The 24,380-nt window shown below is 36.6% G+C and overlaps 2 protein-coding genes, 1 non-coding gene and 1 pseudogene across 3 annotated transcripts; 2 read left to right on the top strand and 2 right to left on the bottom strand.

Annotated features, from left to right (window-relative positions):
* Nucleotides 1-3,490: 3,490 nt before the first annotated feature.
* Nucleotides 3,491-4,240, top strand: LOC149001968 (flavonoid 3',5'-hydroxylase 1 pseudogene; annotated as a pseudogene).
* Nucleotides 4,241-4,995: 755 nt separating this feature from the next.
* On the bottom strand, nt 4,996-7,555 carry LOC149001967 (splicing factor 3B subunit 6-like protein). Its single transcript, XM_089137284.1, is given in 2 exon segments — nt 4,996-7,391; nt 7,394-7,555. Coding segments are annotated over 2 exon segments (372 nt in total). The 5' UTR covers nt 7,416-7,555; the 3' UTR covers nt 4,996-7,041.
* Nucleotides 7,556-11,468: 3,913 nt separating this feature from the next.
* On the bottom strand, nt 11,469-13,481 carry LOC149001966 (uncharacterized). The gene is made up of 2 exons (XM_089138618.1): nt 13,080-13,481; nt 11,469-11,726 (listed from the first exon to the last, which is right to left on the bottom strand). The coding sequence occupies exons 1-2, from the start codon at nt 13,479-13,481 to the stop codon at nt 11,469-11,471; spliced, it is 660 nt and encodes a 219-aa protein (XP_088994744.1).
* Nucleotides 13,482-15,522: 2,041 nt separating this feature from the next.
* Nucleotides 15,523-15,595, top strand: TRNAE-CUC (transfer RNA glutamic acid (anticodon CUC)). Its single transcript has one exon. It is a non-coding gene; the product is annotated as a tRNA-Glu (tRNA).
* The last annotated feature ends 8,785 nt before the right edge of the window (nt 15,596-24,380 follow it).

The raw sequence follows: 24,380 nt of genomic DNA, 5'->3' as shown, positions 1-24,380 counted from the left end.
AGATGTTAACTAGATTTAAAAAGGCTGTGGTTAGTTCACTCTTAGGTATAATCATCTTTCCAATAAAAAAAATATATTGATGTTGCTATTTTTATATATATATATATATATATATATATATATTTATATATTTATATAATTTTTTTGGGGTATAATATAGATGTTGCTATTTAAAGGTTACTAATTTAGGAGGGCTAAGAGATCATTTTTTTTTATTTCATTGAGGTTGAATAATCCTTTTACCAGGAAAAAGGAAAAGGTTTGAATAACCTTTTCTCATGCTCCTATGTCTAGGGTACAAGCTGCGATTGACAGACTTAGGGCAATTTTCATGACATTCTGGTCAGGAAAACTCTGTTTTTTCTTTTCATTTTTTTGAAGAAAAAAAAAAAAAAAAAGAGAAAAATAATCATGAACACTTTGACACCTTCACTATTGTAGTCAAGGTTTAAAGTATCCCACGATACCATACGATACTAGCTAATACATATCTATATTTGACCCAACTGATATGATACATCTCGATACGTATCTATATTAAAGTACACTATAATATATTAGTCAGAGCGATATAATACTCGATGCACGACAATATGTCACTTAAAATCACCTGACCGATACGATATTCGATACCAATACTTTAAACGTTGATTGTAATTCAATCTATTTTCTGAATTAGTGTAATCTACTTTTTGTATTAGTTTAATCCAATTGTTGTGTCAGGATTGGGTCCCAATGAGGGATAAGATTTAGTCACATATAATATTTTAGGCCAAAGATTAATGATAAGTCAATGAGTATCCTTGAATTAGAATATTATACCGAGTCGCGTGGAACTTAAATGTTGCGAGCTAAAATGCCCAACATGTGCAGATTTGGATTTCAATCTCGACCGTCGGCAGCACAATTAATGTGCAGCATTGAAGTTCAACCCAACTAAGTCCTTGCGTAGTACCAAAGTTCAACCCAACTGAGTCCTATAATTTATTGGGGAATTCTTTGGAAAAACAAAAAAAAACAAAAAAACAAAAAACTTGTCTATTTTGATGATTCAAATGCTCTAACGTTACAAAGAGAAGTAACCCACATGCCAATCAATCAGGATCAACTACCCTACAAGGCAGTCTACCACGCCACTCCACCAACTGGACTCCTGGTGCCAACTACACAGCCTTCAACTTCCTCTCCCAAAAGAATGCCTATTTAACAAGAGCCCTTTCTAGTTCTCACACACCATCTTTGAGTTGTGAGCTTAGCTAGCCACTTAGCAAGCTGGGTAAAGCTCAACCATGGAGTTCAACATGGTTCTCTTGCGTGAGCTCTTGGAATCAGTAGTCCTCTTCTTCATCACTTCATTAAATGTATCATCTCCAAGCCCCAACGTCCAAGTCCCACCAGGCCCAAAAGGCTGGCCAGTCATGGGTGTTCTTCCACTACTCGGCAAAATGCCTCACGTAGCTTTGTTTGAGTTAGCACAAAAGTATGGCCCTGTCATGTATAGAAGACAAGACCCAATTCAAGGATCTGGATAATTGAATGAGTAATTCAAATGAACAAAATAAACCAAGGATCTTGTGCAAATAAATTGAAGACAATCACAAAGTAACAACAAACCACTACAAGAATGAAAGAAAAATGCAAACAATACACAAGAATTTTATGTGGTTCACTAATTCGAAATGTTCGAAATTAACTACATCCATGGAGAGAGAACCCACTATTTTAATATTCAAAATAGTACAAGATTTAAAAATAATACAATGTTACCTTAACTAGTCACACCACCTCTCAAATTTCCTTGAAAACACCCTTCCATCTTCAAGCTCTTGAAAAAAATCCTTCAATCCAAGCTCAAACTTCAATGGAGTTGCAATGGAAAAGAAAACAAGAGAAAAAAAACACCTTGCAAAACCACAACAAGACCCCCAGAGCTCAATCCCGTTTTTGGTCAAAATCCATATTAGAACTCATTTAGAAACTCTTTTTTCCTCATCCCATTTACTTCTCCCAAGGCCCTCTTAATGATACTAAACACCTAATCCATATTTAACACTAAGTGAGACCCACCAAATTCAGATTTGAACCTAAAAGATAAAAGTGATTTTTATCATAAACCTAACAATCTCTACCTCGATGGAAATCACTAACTTATCAAATCATGTTTTTTGAAAACAAAAGAAGATAGAGACTAATTCAATTTCTTTCATTGGACAATCTTAGTAAGCATATCCACCACATTCTCGTTGATTCCTACTTTTAACAATCGAATCCTCCCATCTTCAATGACTTTTTGAATGTAATGATATTTGAACCAATATATGCTTTGTCTTCTTGTAATGCACCGGATTCTTGGCCAAGTAAATTACACTTATATTATCATAAGACAAATGCATACCTTTTGGGAGAAGAAGATAATTCTTCTATTAGTAATTTTTATTTAGAGACAATTAAAATACCTTGACCTAGTGCTATAATTATAGTCCACCAAGCATTGTGCCAATCATATAAAGTGTTTGTTAGATTCTTTTAATCAAAGGAAACAATCAAATGTATAAAAAATCAACTTCCTAATAGATTGATCAATCAATCCTTGTGAGCAAGTTGCTATTATTTACATTTGTTATTTGTTCTTCGTTGAAGAAATAAATGCTCCTGTTTGGAGAAGTGATATAATCCATATTGAAGGAACTAGAAGAGCTAGGGGTAGACCTAAGATAACCTTAGGAGAAGTGGTGAGAAATGATATGTATAGCTAAGGCCTTGTATCTAGCATGGCCTCGAATAGAACTGATTGGAAGGCAAGAATCCATGTAACCGACCCCATTTAGTTATGACAAGGCTTATTGTTGTTATTGTTGTTGTTCTTGGTTGAAGAAATTGGTTCTTTCAATTGTAAGGGTATCATGGATACTTCATATCGTTAAGGAATACTTTTTTTCTTGAAAAAAAAAAAAAATTAGTATGATGTCTAACTTATATTAGGGGTTACTTGGGGGTGGGGGTGATGACTTCACCTTTCTTTACAAACGCATACCATAAGTTCTGCCCGGACCTTAATCGTGTTAATACGGATTTATTCAAACTAAAGGTGCACTTCTAGAGTATTGGGAAGCAACCTCTTGTTAAAGACCTAATTTCGATCCTCCATTTCCTCCATACTCCCCCCTCCCATCCCAAAGGGCCTGTGGGCCCCAAGTCACGATGACTAGCATCAACTTAGTAAAAAAAGATTGATCCAACCAATATCAGGTCCATTTTTTACAAGGAAATGAATGGTCTATTTCCTTGTAGATGTGTGACATGTATTCCAACATCACATCAAATGGTAAAAATTCATTTAAAGGTCACATCAATCATGGACCTGATAAATTTCCCTCCATACCTGATTGTCAAAATGCCCCAAAAAAAATTCTACCCTGAAAATAATGGCCAAAAGGAATTAGAATTACACAGAAATCACAAATAATTGCCATGCCGGAAATATTAGAATATGAGGTACAGACCTGCTGTCATGTGTCAAAATCAAATTGGTACTTCATTTTATCAATTAAATTGGCCCAACCCTGAGTTTTGACTCACTGAATTTATACAAACCATTTTTTCACTACTTAACCATTTCTTCCGCGTGTACAAAACTTATTCAACAGCAACTGATACAGGAGCCAGTGCAATCGAGAGGACACTCGCAGAAATGATGAAAAACCCAACAATCTTCCAAAAAGCTCATGCAGATGGATGAAGTGATCAGTCAGAACCGCCGTCTTGAAGAATCTGATATCCAAAAGCTTCTTTTCAAGCCATCTGCTGAGAGAGCTTCAGAAAACTCCCTGATGTTTCCACAGAAGTTTGCCAGGCGAATGGCTACTACATTCCCAAGAGCAAACGGCTAAGTGTGAATATAAGGGGAATAGCGAGAGACCCAACAGTATGGGAGAACCCAAATGATTTTCACTACCGGCAAGGCTCTAGAGTGGAAGGAATGCTAAAAGATTGCTCCTCATGGGAATGACTTCGAGTGGATTCCATTTAGGGCTGGAAGGAGGATCTGTGCAGGGACCAGAGCGAGGATTGTGTTGGTGGAGTATTCATTAGGAACCCTCCTGCATGCTTTTGATTGAAAGATTCCTGCAGGGACCTAAGCTCAATATGGATGAAGCATTTGGGATTGCTTTGCTGAAAGCTTGTGCATTTGTCTGACATTGTGACACCAAGATTGGCACCTGATGCTTACACGGCTTGATATGGGTTTTAAAGAGGTAGACGATGGTTGTGGACTAATTTGGGATTGAGGAAATAAACGAAGGTAGGTTTGATGTAACATACTTGCAGTTCAGAATCTGATGTGACAATTCAACCCCTTATGTTAACAATAATCCCTCTAGCTAACCAAGTCAACCAATCAATCCCTGTAGATAATCAAGTCAATTTATGCTAATCATCAAGTATATCCAAAAGGCAAGCATAACCAGAATCAAGCAGAGATGGAGTAACATGTTAAACCTCTATGTAAATCGGTCTCCTATTCTCCTAGCCTATATAACCAATGGGGTTCTGGGTTCGTGACCTAATGGAAGAAGACTCCTGTCTCATCACCATCCAAGGTAACAAGCTATGGTTGGTTTGAATCTGGAAGTCCCATTTCGCTTGTTGATCCTGCAGAATTGTTGCTTGACATGTTCATCACCATAAAGCACCCCTTCTTTTTTTTTGGTAGACATAAAGCACCCCTTCTCATTACCCAAAAATAGTAAGAATATGAAATCATCAAATGTGTATATTAAAGAACAAGACCACTCAGGTTCTTGGGAGTGAGATGCATCGAACAGTACACCCGATAGAATTTATGGTGATGGATTTTTGAGCTCCCAGTAAATTCATGACTTCCATGAGACTTGATTCTTGGGTTGAAGACTGGTGATTGCCTGAGAGCCCCCCCCCCCCCACACAAAAAAAAAAAAAAAAAAAAAGGAAAAGAAAAAAGAAAAAACCCATCAACACACACAAAAAAAATTAAAACAAATAATAATAATATTAGAGACTGGGGAAGCAAATAACTTTCAGGACACATTAGCGCCAACCAGCATAATCAGATTAGGAAGACTTACCAGCAGGCAGCAGCTACATAACAAGTCCTGAAGAAGCTCAGATTAGCTTCCTTTGTTTTTCAAATAACAATGTGCAACCTTTCTTACTCTTTCAGTTTTCTGCTTATCCAAAAATTTCTGGTTGTTCCATTCATCGTTTCATCTCTTACTATAACATGATTTCATCCATAATTTTCTAGGTTTCAGTTTTTCATTTAATTGCAACCATAAATGCGTTCTTGATTAGTTAAGGCCGGTATTTCCACCTGTCTCTTAAATTTTGGTATTTATCAAGTTCATCATTGATTATTCCCATTTCTGAGATCTCTGGTGATGTCAGTGTTTATTCTCTGATGCATTTCCAAACTTATATTTGTCTTTACAATTCAATAAATAAGAAATTGACGTTTCTAATTTCTTCAATACCCATTTCAGTTTCTAAGCACAAACGTGGGAAAACCCAAAACTGCAATGCAATTGTGGTTTTCTCTAGTCATGCTTTTCAGCCTTCTTTTCACAGCCTTGGCAAAAATATCTCACTCGGTCATCAGGCATAGTCCCATTCACTGATGAATACAGGAGGCAAATTCTGCAACTTCCACTCATTTTCCTCACATGGTCTTACCAATTTGGTAGAACTTCGAAGGAAATGGAGTGGGGAAGACACCCAATTACCAGAGAGATGGTAGGTGAACTTTACAACCCATACTATCCTAACATCTCACTTTCCTATGCTTTAGAGAAGTATTCCTCCCTGCCAATTCCTAGCTCACCTTGAACCTATATCCAAACACGATAAAAAGAATTTGCAGGATTCCTACCAGCTTTTAACAGTTAAAGCAGCCAGAAAGAGCATTTGTGCTTATCCAGCACTTCCTCAGTCAGAGACACCTCCCATGACATTAGGGATGTACTAACTACTACTTGACCTGTTTGTCAGATCCTTTTTCAGATTATGCATCAAGGGGACTACATTAATAATCCTGGTTATATATAGATTTCTTTCCTTTTTGGAGGTGGCTTGAGCCATGTACATACATGGAAATAGTGCTCACTGCTGCAATTATATACATTGACAATTGAACAGCTTTCTATATATCAAAGATCTAACTTTTTGTTCATTTGATACTAATTCCATGCATGAAGTCCCATTTCACCTATAAAAATGAGGCAACTAGAAGATAGCAAATAAACAAGAAAGATTTCCCAGACCTCAGAGTTGGACAAAATGCACACTGATCATAGAAAATATACGAATCGCAGACACCATTTATCATTCAATGAGGAGAACTTTGTTCAAATCCATGTCCATAAAGTTTCAGTCACATCAATGAGATCAAAAGTCAAGAAGACCATAACAACTGACCCACTTATGATTTACTAATAGCCTAGGACGGAGGAAGCTAAATAGTTCTGAGATTTCTCTACAGACATCTGGGAGACGTCTGTTCTCAAACCTAGGATTCAACCAGAACAGATTCCCATCACATGTCTCCAGTAAAAGCAGCAAATAATCAATTCCTCACATAAAAAAAACTGAACTTTTAGCTCAATAGCCAATGCTTTCATATAGAATCTCACATCTGAACTTCCTTATAAGTACCTTCATATTATCATAGTGTTTTAACATTCCCATGCCCACCCTAAAACCTATTCCATAGTCAAACCCATAAAACCAACAATGTCACCCAAAGTCAGTAACAAGTTCTTAAATTAATTGGTCAAGGGTTAAAGAATCCGAAGAAATCACCTCAGCAAGCGAAATTAGAATAGTTTAAACCACCATGGTTGCTAGCCAAAGCAATTAGCCACACAGATTAATATAGAGAATATTCGACAAACTGTCAGCAATTTCCAAAACTATTGATGTGTACAGAAAACAAAGGTCTACTTATACATCAATACAACCAAAATCTAAACCCCACCGACAACATGAAACCCTAATTCAAGAAGAGCTCTACTTATCTTTGGTGGAAACTCCATATTTCTCCTGCATCTTAGCAATCTCGTCTTCCTTCTTCTTCTGATCAACCTTTTTACTCATCTTTGCCTGCTGGTAGTACAGCACGATCAGATACCTATTCGCAACGTTGAAACCAGAGAGATGATCAACAGCTGTCTTAGCATCATAGATATCTTCGTAGACGACAAAGGCGGTGCCCCTGGTATCCTTGTTAGTACCGATTCGAATCTGCCGAATTGCTCCATATTTGCCGAAAATATCATACATCTCTTCGCTGGAGATGTTGAAGGGAAGGTTTCTGACATAGAGAACTCTGTTCACTTCAGGTGGGAGACGAGTATTTCCTTTCGGAGACTTATAGTTGCCATTACTGCCGCTTTCCTCTGCTCTCTAAGGAATCAAACGAACAACCAGTGTGATTCAGTTGCCGATATTTTAATTGATTTCAAGAATGAAAATTAGGGTCTAGAGATCGAGTGATCGAAACAGCAGCGTATCAAGGTTTCGAATAAACGAAACACGCGAGGCGGTGAGCGTTATATAAAGGGGAAATCGGTGTGAGAAGCTCGGAATCGGGATTGAATGGAGCTGCAGACCGAAGAGAATTGGCCCGACGGGATCAATGAAATGACCATTTTGTCCATTGGATTTTTATATTAAAATTAAAAATTTAAAAATTTTGATTGTTCACGTAAGTTGATTGAATTTTTTAGAAATCTATCAAACTGTATGTTTTTACATTTTTTTTAAAATATCAAGTTACCTTGTTTTTTTTGTTTATTGGTAGGAATTATTGGTAGGAAGTTAAAGACTTCATTCATAAACTCCAAAGGAAATATAGATACACACAAGAAAAAAAGAAATACAAATGATAGATGCATTAAAGCACAAAGTTCGATCTGAACAGAGGATATGTCTCTTAAAATCACCTGACAGATACGATACTCAATACCAATACTTTAAACCTTGCTCACCACATATTTTGATTGGTGGAACCCAATAAACCTTTAGAATAATGGCTATAACAACCACAACAATTGACCAAATAAATCCAATAGATTGCAATGGAATTTGTATCAGGGAATATATGCTGAATATAGAAATTTATTTTTACATTTAAAAGTTTAAAAATTTTCAAATTTACAAAATTCATTTCTTTACTCCACCCGATTCCCAAATTTCAAAATTTGTGCTTCTCCCCTCCACCTCCTCCTGAGTCCATGAGACACACGGGGCTGGATCTCGATTCAAACGCCATTCGCTTGTTCCAACCAATCCTCTAATAAAAATAATGTTGATTAGATGGAGAGGGCGAGAGATCATCACCAGTGTATTTATATCATCTTTCTCTCTCTCTCTCTCTCACACACACACACTCGAAACTTAGGAGACAATAATGTTCAAGGCTAGAAACTTCAAAGACAGTTCAGACGTTCTTTCGTTTTTATGATGGTGGTTTTGTTTCTGGGTCAACCAAAATTGTTAGGTTTTTTAGTAAAATCTATATTATCTATATATTAAGTTTCAAAATTAGTTTTTGCATTTCTTTTATTTAATTGTTTTGAAAGATGTAAAGTGGGAATCAAGAGATAAGGGTAGAGGTAATAGAGGCACCATAGAGGGAAGCGGAGGCCTTCATGACCAAAGAAACAAGGAGGCCCTTCAAGACTTTGGAAAATGAGAGCTCAAAAGGGGACAATGGTGAGAGGTCATAGGAGGTCTTGATCATGGTGATGAGGTGGGCTGAACTTGAATGGTGGAATTACTCAAATTCTATACTCTTGACCTTTTATTTCTCATTTAAAATTGAAATGCCATTCTTGTCCATTAGGATGAGTGGGGGTTAAGGTCTTTGAATGGGTTAAAGCCTGATTCATTCCAAAGTTAAGTGAATTTTCATGAGAGTTACTTCCCCAAGTAGTGATTGCCAGGATGGTTAGGTCAAGGGGGTTTATTCACATTAGTGGAGGAGGGACAAACCATTGATTCTCCATTAGTGGAGAATTGATCCTCCCCTTGTGGGGAGGTGTGGTTTGGGCCTATATAAACCGAAACCTATTTTTGCATATTGAGGGTTATTGTAAATTTCTTCAAACTCACAAAATTTGTTCCTTACAAAGTCCACCCCTTCCCCGAATTGTCCAAGTCTGTGCTCCTAGCCTCCACCTCCCCTTGAAGGGCCTAGCCGAACCACCTGACCTTCGCTTGTTCCAACCAACCCTCTATGTTAAAAATAATGCTGGTTAGCGATGGATTAGCTTAAAGATCATCACCAGTGTGACTGAACCTCATCGATCGGTGGTTCATTCACTTAAAACTTCAAGGAGACGGATAGTGTTAAAGACTAGAAACTTCATGACACAATTCAATTGCAATTTCGTTTTTATGATGGTTGAAGAATTTTGTAAACAATTACTGGGTCAACCAAATTATGGAAGAAGGGAAGACTCTAAATCTGGCAAGACTTGCACTTTTGAGCAGCCATGGAGTTGCAGAGGGAGGAACCAGTCTCACCAGCATTGGAATCAACTTCCCTTGCTTCCTCATTCCTTTCACAATGTATTGGGGTATCATGATCCTTACCAGAACTCTCCAGCCCTTTTTCCTTTACCTCCTCTCATACCTCCACAACTACCAAGAGTTTCACCGCCAACTCAAACCCAGAAACTCAGATCAAAACCCATACGCCAAGAAACGCATAGAAGCAGAAACAACCCATCCAGCACCAGCTCCTCCGATACCCAAGATTCAGCTTCTACTGTTTCGCTAGGTAAATATCCATCTTCCATTCTACCATTCTTCTTTACTTCCTCAATTGTTCAAACAGCCTTTGATGTTAGGAAGAACATCTATAGCCCTATGGAACTCCAAAACAACAACCTTAAATTCTACATTAGCCTCCCAATACCAGTGGCGCAATCGCGTGAAACCAGTGAGAGGAGGAGGATGGGAGGAGCATATATTTTGAAATTTGGGAATTGGGTGGAGTCAAGGACTGAATTTTGTAAATTTGAAAAATTTTAAACCTTTAAATGTAAAAATAAAATTTTATATTCACACATATATACCCTTGCAAGTTTTACTACAACCGTTGGATTTATTTGGTCAAATCTTGACCATTGGCAATAGCAGGCAGCTGCTACCGCAAATAAAAATCCATTCACCACCCCTCTCCTTGCCCGAAAAGAGCAAACCAACACCTTCCCAAATTTTGTAACCCACACCCTTGCCATAACAAAAGAAACAAGGGTAGCCCTTTTCCGATAAAATTCTACCCTACTATTTTCTTTTTTATTGTAAACTAGCAATAATTTTGTGGGAACAAAGACTTTATAACCAATTGTGCTTAAGTCGGACAACATTGGCATGAAATTCTTCTTAGAGGGAGGTTCAAGATTTTGATTTCTTGAGCAATTGTTTTGATGCAGAGAAGAACTAAAATCACCCATTTTTTTTTTGTTCTTCTAAGATTGAGATTAGATTTGGATTTATTGAGCCATTGTTATATTTCAGAGGAGAGTGAACTAGCCCATGGCTTCTGAAGTGGAGATTTGGGAGGGGGTTGATGTTGAAGTTGAATTATGAGAAAACAAAAATGCCTTTGGATCCAAGGTTGCAAACAGTGTCACACCCCACCCGGCATTATCGATCATGCCCGACAACTTGTGGGTGCGATCCATAGTTACAAGATCTACGATTTAGTCATCAATAATAATAAATGCACACCATATCAAATTAAAAGCAAGGAATAGTCCAATAATTAATATTACTAAACACAAGTGTCCAAAATCCAATAAAGGAAATGAGTATAAACCAAAGAATAAATAAAAGAAACATGTCCAAAAAAGGTATTTCAATGGAAACAAAGAGTATCAAAGTCTAATTATTATTTTGGTCTTTCTTAGGGCTGGCATTTTATCTTATAATTTCTCTATAAAAGGAATCATGAAACCCTCTCTCATTGATCTATCTAAATGACGAACCACCTGGATCCTCTTGCCGTTGCACTCCATGCACCCATGGGAAGCTTCCTGTTGTGCAGCACCACTTCTCATTGACGTCTCTAGAGTCTCTTTATGGGGGTTCTCCGAGACATACGGAAATTCTCTCGCGTCAGTATAGTCATTTGAAGAAAATAGAAATAACTCACAAAAGATGAGTTATGATGAACTCAATAAGGCAACAATCTCATATACATATCAACATCATAAACATGACACTAATAATAATGAAAAGTTGATATGTAGTAGTATTGATGCATCTAGTAGCTAACCATGCAAGTCTCTAATAAGGCAAACATTCTCTAAGATATAACACTAGACCTCTAATATTTAGAAAGGAAAGTTTACTGATAATACTTCAAAATCTATATTAAATCCTTAAAAAAACAAGAATAAGTGAAAAGCCACAAAACAAGTGTCTCATAATGGAACTCGACGATCTTTGAGATCGTGAAAATCCTCCATAATTGATCCTGTACTAATTTTCTCTGCAATTTCTCTTTCAATATATAATATCATAGAATCTGTGAGAAAATCATCCTCCATCTTGTTTCGCAAATCAATCTTAATAATCTTCATGACAGAAAATGCTCGTTCTAAAGTTGCAGTACAAATGGGAAGAGTAATCAATAGTTTGATTAATCGATAAATAAGTGGGTAGACATCATATTTTGTTGACTTCACCAACCACTGACACAAACTACTAATGGTTGACATGTTCGGATAATCTGAACATTTGACTACATCAATCTTTTAGTGTTATAGTTGTACTTTCAAGTGATCTCTCCCATGCTAAATAAAATCTTGGGTATAATATTTAGCCATAAGTGCCAAAGGTGATATGTTAAAGCAGTTAAAGATCCAACTTCCCTAGGGGAGGTCTTGGGTTCGCACCCACTTGGTGGCATTAATATAAAAAAGCTCCCTTGAGGATGTAAATCATGGTGCATGCAAGCTGGCCCGGATGAACCTCATATCCAAAAAAAATATTTAGCCACAAGTTTACAAAGATCATATCAATCCTAAAATTCTTGCATCAGCTTCTAGGATTCAAAGAAGAACTAAGAGTAAGCAACTCTATAACATGCTCGTTGAATCTAATATTTAGCTCATTAAACTAGCTATCGATTGTAGCATAAAAAATATTTGCTCGATAGTGTTGTTCAACTGTAAAATCATCTTGTTGCTGATGAGCTCGACCCTTCCTTCCAACAAACTGAACACTCGTGTCATGGACATCAACGTTACGCATTTTACAAAAATATATCACCTTAATCAAAAGCCCATCCCATCCAACATCTCTCATTTTTTGAATAAGCTTTTGGTAATGGACACAAGTTGAATAACATTTAAAATGTCTTCAGACTTCCACTGGAAAGCTTGACAAAGCAAATTAGTGATGTTCATAATTTCTTGCATTAGATGCAGAATCATAACAAACTCAAAGGAGGTCAATGTATTGTAAGCCGATTTTGCTTCAACTCTCTGTGATGAAGTAGTCCCATTATCAATCATGGTGATCAAGACCTCACATGTAGCACCATACCTATTTATCAAATTTGAAATAGATCTCAAATGAGAACCCATCGAGTATCTCCAGGCTGTTGTAAAGTTCCAATCTGATTTACCCTGCTTTCAGTTTTAAGTTCATCGATGGAGATCAAGTATACAATTTCAGAAGCATGAACAAATTTTAACTCATCATTTCACTTACTGGATGCACTAGCAAGATTGATAATAGACACCAATTTGGAGAAAATGTTCTCAATTGGGTCAACACTTCTAGATGTTAATGCCAATTGCAAAGGATGAGCAAAACAGTAGATATAATAGGCATATGAACAGTTGGTAACTACTAAGGCTTGTAACTCATTCCACTCACCTTGCATGTTACTTACTCCATCATATCTTTGACCTCAAATATTGTGAATGTTAAGCCCATGATGAGAAAGAGTAAAAAAAATAGCGGTCTTCAAAGTCAAGGCCTTTATATCTGAAACATGAACAAGATAAAAAAAAAGGCTCTTATACAAATCCCGCTTTGTCAACAAATCTTAAAACAATAGTCATTTGCTCTTTTTTAGATTCATCACGAGATTCATCAACTATTAAGCAAAACTTTGCATCACCAATCTCTTTGCAAATTTCCTTCTTCACTCTATTTGCTATAATATGTAAAATCTCATTTTGTATCCTAGGTGATGTGTACGATGTATTTTGAGGAGCATTATCCAGCACAACTGCCGCAATTTTATTGTAGGAAGCTATCAACTTTAAGAATTCAATAAGATTGCCCCTATTGGACGAATATTTAATCTCATCATGACCTCTAAGAGTACAACCTTGATACACAAGCAATCTGATCACATCAATTGAGGCTTTCAAATGCAACCGATTGTTTTCAATTTCTTGAGATGTATACTTTTCAAACATCAAATCAATATGTTAATCTTGCTTCATTAAGTTTGCACAATCTTTTTCAGTAACTTTGTGGCATGAGTTGATTTCCCATCTCACATGATTTATTAAAACACACTCTTTTCCATCCACTTTTTTCTAATTTTTAAATCCATCAATAGTGAATGTCCTATGTTCAGAGTTTGCTCCAAGCTTATTGAAAAGAAAGCATAGCAAACAAAATACTACATATTTTAAAGGAAAATACTCTAACAAAAAAGGATGAACCTTAAACCACGAAGATTGAAAACGTCGAGGATGATTTGATGGTCCAGATTTGGATACTCTTGAAGAATAGGCTGATATGGTCCAGCTTTAAGGTAACTATGCCTAATTTCATCACGTTGATCAACTGAATAATCCTAAATTTGTTTTTCAACCCTGGATTACGCTCAAAATAATTATTTTGCTTGTTTTCAGGTACTGGAGACTATTTAGGACGCTTTTCACGAATTGAGGTCTCAGGAATAGAGTTAGGTAATGATGCATTAACTATGTCATTCTTAACGCCTTTTCTTTTGAAGAAGAATTAATGGTAGACTTCTTTCCCATGGTTAAACAAATCCTTCTACTTTTGAGGACTGTACCACTCAGTTCACTCCCAAAGAAGTCGTAGGAGTAGCTCGTTCTCCTATATCCATTTGATTTGATTGATCGTTAAATTTGAAAAGTTGAATAAAAACCTTCTCCTAAACTTGTAATCAACAACGGAACAGGTAAACATAAAAAAAAAAAAAAAGGAAAAAAAAAAAAAAAGGAAAAAAAGAAAAAATGGAGGAGAAATTAGAAAATAAAATACAACAGTTAAAAAAATAATTTAAAACAATTTATAGTAAATGTTATTTATTTTTTAAGGAGTAATAAAAGGACAAGAATAAAGAATATAAGATTGTAATATATTTAATTATTTTTAATTGTCTGCGAAGTGGGCGGAGCCAGGATTGAACATTGGGGGGGGGGGGCAAATGTATATGTGGGACCCACTGTAGGTCCCATCTCAGAATATATTACTATATTTTAATATGGAGTCTAGATTAAAAATTAGATAAATTAATATAAAATTTGTGAGTGTGAGAGAGAGAAAGGAATAATTGAGAAAGATAGAGTGAATACTTGATGTGGAAAAGATTTAGGAAAATTCCAAAGTTTGCTAAGTACTTCAATATTTTGTGAGACGTGTGAGAAAAAAGAGAGGAGATTCATGAGAATAAATATAAATGAAATTAGGAGATAATATATAAGGAGAAATTCATGGATCGTGAATTAGTTTTTAAGTTATTTTTTAATTAGAATTTAACTTTTTATTCCTTAAAATTAGGGATTTAATGATAACCATTAGATAAAGATTATGAATGACATTTGTACCCATCATCTTTATCTTAAATTTTTATTTTTAATTTTTGGAGGGGCCAAATAGTGGTATTTCACATTTAAAGATAGAGAAATAAAGAGAAAAACAAGGATATTTCCAATTCAAAAAATCCCGTAATCTTTGGAGGGGGCCAAATAGTGGTATTTCACATTTAAAGATAGAGAAATAAGGAGAAAATATATATTTTCACCTCTTTCTTACTATAAAATTAGATCGATTTATAAACCTATTATTCCCTATTTTGTTCCTAGTTTATTTTCTTTTATGTTTTCAAGATTTGAATTCAAAGTTCAAAGGAAGACTTAGAGAGGATGAATTTTTCCACGATTTGTTTGCTTGTGGAAGTGTTTTATTTATTATTTGATTTACAACAAACTTTTCAAATTTCATATACATAATCTTATCCAATGTTGCAGGTGTTAGAGTCTAGATATAACACAAAGTTACAAACTCTCATATATTGTGTTTTGAATTTTAGGAGAGAGTTTTTATTTCGTTGGGTTTGAATTTAATTTGGTGTATTAAAAATATATGTTCACTCACTGCATCGAATCAATCACAAAATAAAAATAAATAATTTAACAACAAAACAACAATAAACTTTCATACAATATGTATCCAACATTAACAAAAAAAAAATATCAATCCGTTGTAGTCTAGTTGGTTAGGATACTCGGCTCTCACCCGAGAGACTCGGGTTCAAGTCCCGGCAACGGAACATTTTTGTTATTTTGTCAATGCGGGGTGGGGTGCGGTAACAATGCAAGGTTGGTAGAGTGGTAAGGTTGTTCTTTTGTCAAATGCAAGGTTGGTAGAGTGTGGGGAGGTCATAGGTAGCTCTGGGTAGCTCCCTCTTAGATGGTGCGATAAGGTTCTTTTGTGCAGGGTTGGTAGAGTGGTAAGATTCATACTTAAAAAAGAAGAAGCATAAAATAAAAAGAGAGAAATAAATAAAAATACTTGGTTGTAATCGTGTGGAGAAGATCTAGGAGAAAAGTTGTGTGTGAGGAAGAAAGTTTTTCTTTAGTGATGAGAGAATAAATAGAGTGAAATTTTAGGGAGAAATTTAGGGATTTGGTTAGTTTCCAATTAGGAGTTAATTGTTTCCTCCTTAAACCTTGGATTTTAATTATAATCTTTAGATAGAAAACAAGGGCAAGTAAATCCTTCATCTTTACCTTTCAATTTGTTTCCAATATTGGGGGGGCGCAAATATGGGTACTTCACAAGAAAAACAACAAAAAAAAGGAAATATTAAAGGCATTAATATATATATATATATATATATATATATATTTATTTATTTATTTTAAATTCGGGGGGACCATGAGGTGGGTCCGCCCTTGGTCTTGTCACTCTAATCCCTCACGGATTGGCTACCTCTATTGGGATCTGGGGCAAAGGGTACAGTGTTGGTCAATCAACCATAGTTGGGTTTAGGTCCACTCTCTCTCACTGCAACTATTGGCATGAGTAATGACGCATATTAGGGATTCTAACTCAATGCAAGGTCCTACGGTATCATACTACATGTGGTCTAGATACCTTCCATATGGCACCAACCAATTTGGTTCAAATCCTTCTCTACCTAAGAATGAGAATCCTCACAGACTGATTTCTTTTGTTCGACTCCCTTCCCAAACCCTATGGCCATCCACATATTGTTGGGTGGATGTTCTCATGTCCCATCATGACTCCCAAGCCGCTTATTGGACGTCTATGAGCTCAACCCTAACATATGCAATCCTACCAATGCATGATCAACAGTGGACCACTGGGTTTTTGCACGGATTGGCTACCGCTATAGGATGAAATAGAGTCATGTCATGCTATTACGGGTCATTCGGCTTCAATTCCCCTGCCAAAAGGGTAGTAGCATGTAAGGGTATCTAACAATGCAGTCTAGACCTCCTAGGTATGTAATTCAATAACCATGATAGTGCTAGGAGTATCAAAGAACAATGTCCCATACCACAATCCTTGATATCCCAAGTCAGAAATACCCATTAACGACCCTCAATCATAGTCGCACCAAAACATCATTCCATATCAAATAATGAATCAAGTACATCTTATCATCATCCACAACGTGACATCATCAAGTAATCAATTTAAACTACTATTACAGCAGGTTATAAGACTAATTACGCATTCAAATTAATAGACAATTTATCACATTACAAGTCAATTCATATATATGTAATTGTAATCTTACTTGTCTAAGCAGAAAAACTATTGAGAAAATTATTAAACCTCACAAGTAACTATTCCAACAGACCTTAGAGATCACCTAGATTAGGGTTAAGAAGTTTCATTAAAGTCCGAGATCAAAATGGAGCAAAAATCAAACTGACATGGCCACTGTGACCCACTCGATCGCTCAGGGCGGCTGGTTGGGCCAATCGACCGCCCCCTTCTTGGGCAAAATCCTAAGTTTGAAATTCAGATTTTTGAACACCCATCCTTGATCTGTCTTTGGGATGATTCAAATCCGAATTTTGTCCTTCGAACGCCAGAGAGAGACGATCAAATTCCAGATTAGAGAAGAGGAAGATTTAGAATCCACTTCAACTCATCATTTACAGAATCTTAGAAGAAGGAACAACACTCTAATAACAAAGAAAATCAAGTACAAAGAGAGTGTGTTTAACTAACCTCTAAAAGATTCGAAAGTCCAAGCGAGATCTAAGCCTTCTCAGCGATTCGAGGGTTCTTCACCACCAACCACGTGTACACTATCTCCCAACCGTCCACAGCAACCTCCACAAATAAAAATACAAAATTAGGTCGTGTATGACTATTTATAGAGGGCCGGGGGAAAAACAAGGTTTAAAACCCGTAAACAAATCGACCAGTCGCTTGGGGCAGTTGGTTGGGTCAATCAATCGCCTTAAACAATCGCCCATTAGTATTTTTCAGTACTTGGGTGCTATGCTTATCTGGTTGATCCCCGGCATCAATCTAACTTAAACCAACATGCGGGGGATCCTTACCTTGATCTCGGACATCTTCAAACTTGACTTGACTCAAGCTAGATCTACCTTCCCTGTCCATCAGGGTTTCCACTGGATCTCCTTCAGATTCTCAGTATGGCAGGTTCTTCACCGGTAGAATCCAAATCCATGGGCTCAGGGTATGAGTCACGGGCTTCAATCCAAATAGCCCACAACTTCTTTCAGCTGGAACTTCGGGTACTTGGACTTGCAAATACGGATCTAGGGTTAAATTTACGGGGTTATCACAAATAGAGATTGAAGAGTTACTTTTAACCTAGCCGAAACAATTGGACTATCTGGATAAATTCTCCGGATGAGCTATCCTAGAAGAACTCTAACCTGAATGACAATTCAAACATAGGCATTCCAAGTACTAGACATAAAAACATAGGAGGGGAATCTAGAATCTTGCTTTAGGACTGATACTTCTTATATCTACTAAATAGAAAAGAAAGACATGGTAGCTTGGCACCATCGCATGAATTGGCCATGGGACTGTGGCTCCCTAAAAGAAACCAATTATTTGTTCTATATTTATCGCAGTTTGTAACCAATTTCAGCGTGGGCATGAAATTAAAATCTTGAATCTCCCTTTGCTTAAGTTGAGCATTTGCCTTTTTCTGGTAGGGAGAGGGGCGGTGAATCGATTGAACTAGGGAGTTTTCTTGTAAATTTTGAAAAATTAAGTGAAGTAGGGTAAAAAATCAAAACTTAGATCTCCCTTCACCCTATGGGCAAAATGGTCATTTCAACTTTAAAGTTAACTGAAAAGTTAACTATGGGTAACTTGATATTTTGAAAAAAAGTCAAAAGTACAGTTTGATTTCTTATTTAAGTGAGCAATCAATAATTTAGACCCAACATAAGTGGGTGTCATGGAAAAAACTCTTCAATCTATAGTTTTTTTTGTTTTTTTTGGATGATTATATAAATATAATAAAAACACTTGGAAGGGAAGAAAAGTACAAGCAAGAAAAGAGGGGGGCAAATGCCTAGGAGAAGCTAATAAAGAAACACTAAGACCCAAGTAACAACAATGAGTTTGTTTCTTCAGATATCTATGAAGAGGTTTTCGAACGAAGGGGGGCAGCCGGGAAGCAAGAACACGCCCGCAACAGAGTTGTCTCGATTCTATGAAGAGGTTTTCGAATCATAGAGCTAATATCCTTACATATGGCTTTCCAAATCTGGTCCGTGGATTGAGATTTTGTAATCCATCTAAATAAGTTATGTTCCATCCAAATGTGAGAGTCGTAGGCCCCCAAAAGTACCTTCCCAATAGTGTCAATGATGGAAGAGCCTCTAAAAGTAGAGCCTAACCAGCTTCACTCAATATCCAAGAGCTGAGGGCACCTAGATCTAGAACAAACGGAGGAGAGGGCAAGGTTCCAAAGAATGAAAGGGCAAGCAAAGAAAAGAAAGTGGGTGGTATCATCTTTTGGACAGACGATGCAGGAAACTTATAGGGATGGGATTGGTAGCTAATTGTATATGTTTTTTTTTCTTCTGGAATTGGTAGCTTTATAATTATGGGGCAAGAACTATTAAGTATACCACAAGAAGCATCAAATTTGTGGCCTATTCACCCTTTGAGAGTAATTGCATATATTTCAATTTACCTTCATCTCCAAATTATATGTTAATGCCAAATTCGGACCCAAACTATGGGCCAATTGAGTTTGCTGCACTAAACTAGACCAAACCGAAATGGGTCAAGCTGGCCCAGGGGCGGACCCACTAAGTGGCCGGGGGCCATGCCCCCCAGATTTTTCAAAATTTATATTAATTCCTTGATCCTAAGTCCAAAATTTAGATGCACCTTCATCCTAAGTCCAAAATTTAGATTTTTGATCATCCATCCTTGATCTGTCTTTGGGATGATTCAAATCCGAATTTCGTCCTTCTAACGCCAGAGAGACCATCACATTCCAGACTATAGAAGAAGAAGATTTAGAATCCACTTCATCTCATTTGACAAAGTCAACCCTGATCCAGTTAAGGAAATCCATCTTTGGGCGTGATTTTGTCACGATCATTGATGGGAAAGATTCTAAACACTTCAACTCATCATCTATAGAATCTTAGAAGAAGGAACACCACTCTAATAACAAAGAAAATCAAGTCAAAAGAGAGTGTGTTTAACTAACCTCTAAAAGATTTGAAAGTCCAAGCGAGATCCACGCCTTCTCCGCGATTTGAGAGTTCTTCACCACCAACCACGTGTACACTATCTCCCAACCATCCAAAGCAACCTCCACAAATAAAATAATACGAAATTAGGTCATGAATGACTATTTATAGAGGGTAAAACAACCGACAGCGCGGGGCATGGTTGGGTCAACAATCGCCTAAACAACCGGCCCTTAGTACAGACTTGGGTGCTTGCTTATCCGGTGATCCCCGACATCAACAACAAACCAACATGTGGGGATCCTTACCTGATCTCAAACACTTCAAACCGACGACCAAGCAGATCCACCTCCCATCCACGGGGTCCACGGATCTCCTTTCATATGGCGGGCTCTCCGGAGAATCCAAACCAGGGCCGGGTATAAGTCATGGGCTCGAACCAGCCCACAACCAGCGGAACCGGATACGGACTTGCAAAACGAACAGGGTAGATTACGGGGTTATTACAAACACGAGATGAAGAGTCACAACGGCCGAAATAGTTGGACACCGGATAAATTCTCCGGATGAGCTAACCGAAGAACTCGGCTGAATGACAACAAACATAGGCATTCCAAGAACCGACATAAAAACATAGGAGGGAATCTAGAATCGCTTTAGGACCGGTACCAAATCTACTAAATAGAAAAGAAAGACAGGTAGCGGCACCACGCATGAATGCCCCGTGGCCTCAAAAGAAACCAAATTTGTTCTATGTTATCGAGCTTGTAAACAATTCAGCGTGGGCAGAAATAAAACGAATCTCCGTGCTAAAGAGCGGCCGCGAGAGAGAGCGAAGATGAACAGGGAGTTCTGTAAATTGAAAAATTAAGGAAGTAGGGTAAAAACAAAACAGTGAAAAAAAGCATCAACGTAAAGTTACTGGGAACGAAAGAAAAAAGCAAAAGGCCAGGACTCTCAAAGTGAGCAACAAGAAAGACCCAACATAAGTGGGTGCCATGAAAGAAACCCACGAGTTTTTGATGATAATGAATATAATAAAAACACGGAAGAAAGAAAAGACAACAAGAAAAGAGGGGCAAACCAGGAGAAGCAATAAAGAAATACAAGACCCAAATAACAATAATGAGTTTGTTTCTTCAAATATCTATGAAGAGGTTTCGAATCATAGAGCTAATATCCACAAGGCCCAAACGGTCCGTGGATTGAGATTTGTAATCCACAAAGAAGATGTCCATCCAAATGTGAGACGAGGCCCCCAAAAGACCCCCAAAGTGTCAATGATGGAAGAGCCTCTAAAAGTACAGCCTAACCAGCACTCAATATCCAAGAGCGAGGGCCCCAGACAGAACAAACGAGGAGACAAGGTCCAAAAAGAAAGGGCAACAAAAAAAAAAGGGGGTATCATCTTGGACAAACGAGCGGAAACAAGGGATGGGATGGAGCAACGATAGTCCCCGGAATGGTAGCATAAAGGGCGAGAACATTAATATACCACAAGAACATCAAATTTGTGGCCTATTCACCCTTAAGTAATCAATATTCAATACCCATCTCCAAATTATAGTTAATGCCAAATTCGGACCCAAACTCGGCCAACGAGTTGCACAACCAAACCGAAATGGGTCAAGCTGGCCCAGGGGCGGACCCACTAAGTGGCCGGGGGCCATGCCCCCCAGATTTTTCAAAATTTATATTAATTCCTTTAATTTTTGAATTTTTTTATATTAATTTCCTTCATTTTTTCACTTTTTTCTCTTCTCACATGTGAAATGTCACTATTTGGTCCCCCAATATTGAGAACAATTTTTAAATGTAAAATAATGGGTATAAAAGTCATCTCTAGTTAAAAACTAACTCATCAATCCCTATTTATTCTCCCCACTCTTCTCTCTCACATTTTTTTCTTCCTATTTATTCTCATCTCTTTCTATAAACGTGGATTAAAGGAAATTTTTGAAAAAAAAAATCTTATTATATATTCAAAATGTCTTTTATAATTAGAAACTTAACCCTCAATCCCTATTTATTCTCTCATAACTCCTCTCTCCTCTCTTCTTCTTTTTTTCTATTTATTCTCTTCTATTTCTTTCTTTCTATTTATTCTTCCCTTTTTATAAGCGTGGGTTAAAGAAAATTTGGGGAAGAAATCTTCCCCACAATTAGGTACTCTTTTTCTTTCTCAATTTATTTATTGTTTCTCTTTTTTTTAATTTTTTTATTCTTTATTTGATTTTATATTCTTTGTTTCTTTATTTTGTCTACAATTTTTGCTATTTGATTTTATATTGTAAATAAAATGTCTATAGTTAGTAAGGTAACTAAGTACAATTGGTTTGCATCTCTTACCTTAAAAAAATAAAAATAAATAAAAAGGTTTGCATCTGATTTTTTAAGGGTTGAAGCCATGTGTGCTTTTTATTTGTTTATTTATTTATTATTATTTTTTATTATTATTATTATTATTATTATTATTATTATTATTATTATTATTATTATTATTATTATTATTATTATTATTATTATTTTGTATTGATGCTTTAATTTATCTATATCTTGTTGAAAAAAATATCATTATCAATAATTTACTTATTTTTATCAAATATGTGTGGGCCCCACAAAATATATGTGAATCTATTCTTTAATATAACAAAATAATTCATAGGTGGGACCCCCAATGGGTCTTATAAGGAACCACACAATATGTGTGGCGAAAAACCATTGGTGTTTCCCTAATCTGGACTTCCATTCTTCGGCCCCCTCAATATTGAATCCTGGTTCCGCCCTTGCAAGCGGCTCGACCATATCATACCCTAGAGATTCATAGTCAATCACATATTTCATTTGTATCCTTGGATGCTCCTCAATCCTATGTAAATGGTTTAAATGAGACATGCAATTGGCTCTTAGATGCACCTTCATCCGTATGTATATGTAGCCAAGGGGTGGAGCTACATTGGGGCCGAAATTTTCTTTTTTCCTTTCCATTTTTTTTGAAATTTCCTTTATAATCCTTTTTCCATGTGTGAAATATCAGCATTTGCCCTACCTCCCTTCCAATTTTTCAAAAATTCCCTCATGCCCTTTTCTAAATTTTGAAATTTTCCTCTAACCCTCTTTCCATGTGTAAAATATTAGTACTTGAGCTCTCCTATTGGAGAAAATCTTTAACCATAAAGATAATGGATAGAAAATTCGTTGTGTTCTGCGTAAAATATGGCATTTGGCTCTGTCGATGTTAAATCCTAGCTCAATCCCTTGGATGTAGCTTATCCAAACTCTAAATAAAAAAAGATTCTGTTGAATAAAATTTCACCAACAGATGAGATACAACTCACTAAAGATAAAATGCAGGCAACAGATGTTAATCCTAAACCAAGACTAGATTTTTATTATCTTTCAGCTGGAAAGTCAAAAAAGACTTAAGGATATTAGAGTCATTTCATGCACAAGTACACATCACCGAGTCGGATCTTCTATCCTTACGCGTAAAGGATTATTATCCATTCATACTTTTCAACCACGTAATTATGAAGAGGTCTTATCTGTTCGCCACTCTGTCAGTATCTAGATATGGACCCCCTCTTAAATTTGTGGTGTAAAAATAGAAGTGAAGCTAATTCTCTAATGGATGGCTTCCGGGCCCACCAAATCTAGGAAACGAAATCCTTCCACGCTTCTCGATTAGTCAAAATTAGGTATGCCTTTGTGCTCGGTGTAAGAGCTGTTCAAACGGTTAGACAGTTAAAATTTTCTTCTCATCACCAACTCACAGGCTGTCTCAAGTGATCAACACTGTATTTATAACCCATGAATGTTAGAACTTTGAAGAGCAGTAATCTTTCAGAACAGAAATTTGTGTCAAGTTCTTGTGTTCTCTTATCTTCTAATGACAAAGCCAGGAGCTGTGCAGAGCAACCAAGAGGTAAGCAAAAGAAAACAATAGGAATGAATCAGCATTTTTATTAGGATTTTCATAGTTTTCATGTTAATTTCATGGAGGCAAATGTTTTTGTTTTTCTAGCAGAAACTAGAAAAGTGATTTTCATAATTTGATTATGTATGTAATAATTTCAGAAAAATACTTGGACGTCTGTTCCCAAATTTGGAGCCTGGGATCACAAAGCTGCAGGAACCAATTACTCAGTGATTTTTACTGAAGCTCGTGCCAATAGGAAACGACACAAAAGCGATCATCGATTAAGTCTCGGAAATGAAGAAGAACTGATTGCAAATCATAATCAAAATCACAATCACAATTATAAGAGTAATTATAATCATAATAATCGTCGTCATCACCATCATCATCATCATCATCGTCATCATCATCAAGATGATTCAGTTGTGATAACGGTAAGGCCTTATTCTAGTCGATGT

Source organism: Hakea prostrata, chromosome 10, assembly GCF_041222555.1.
Source record: "Hakea prostrata isolate BN-2017 chromosome 10, UWA_Hpros_2, whole genome shotgun sequence".
NCBI lineage: Eukaryota > Viridiplantae > Streptophyta > Magnoliopsida > Proteales > Proteaceae > Hakea > Hakea prostrata.
This window is presented reverse-complemented; position numbering and strand designations above follow the sequence as displayed.

Coding starts and splice junctions, on each gene's coding strand:
- LOC149001966 (XM_089138618.1), bottom strand. CDS start 13,481: ATGTTTGAAAAGTATACATCTCAAGAAATTGAAAACAATCGGTTGCAT. Junction 11,727..13,079: donor TTGTTGACAAAGCGGGATTT/GTATAAGAGCCT, acceptor TGGTTGGTGAAG/TCAACAAAATATGATGTCTA.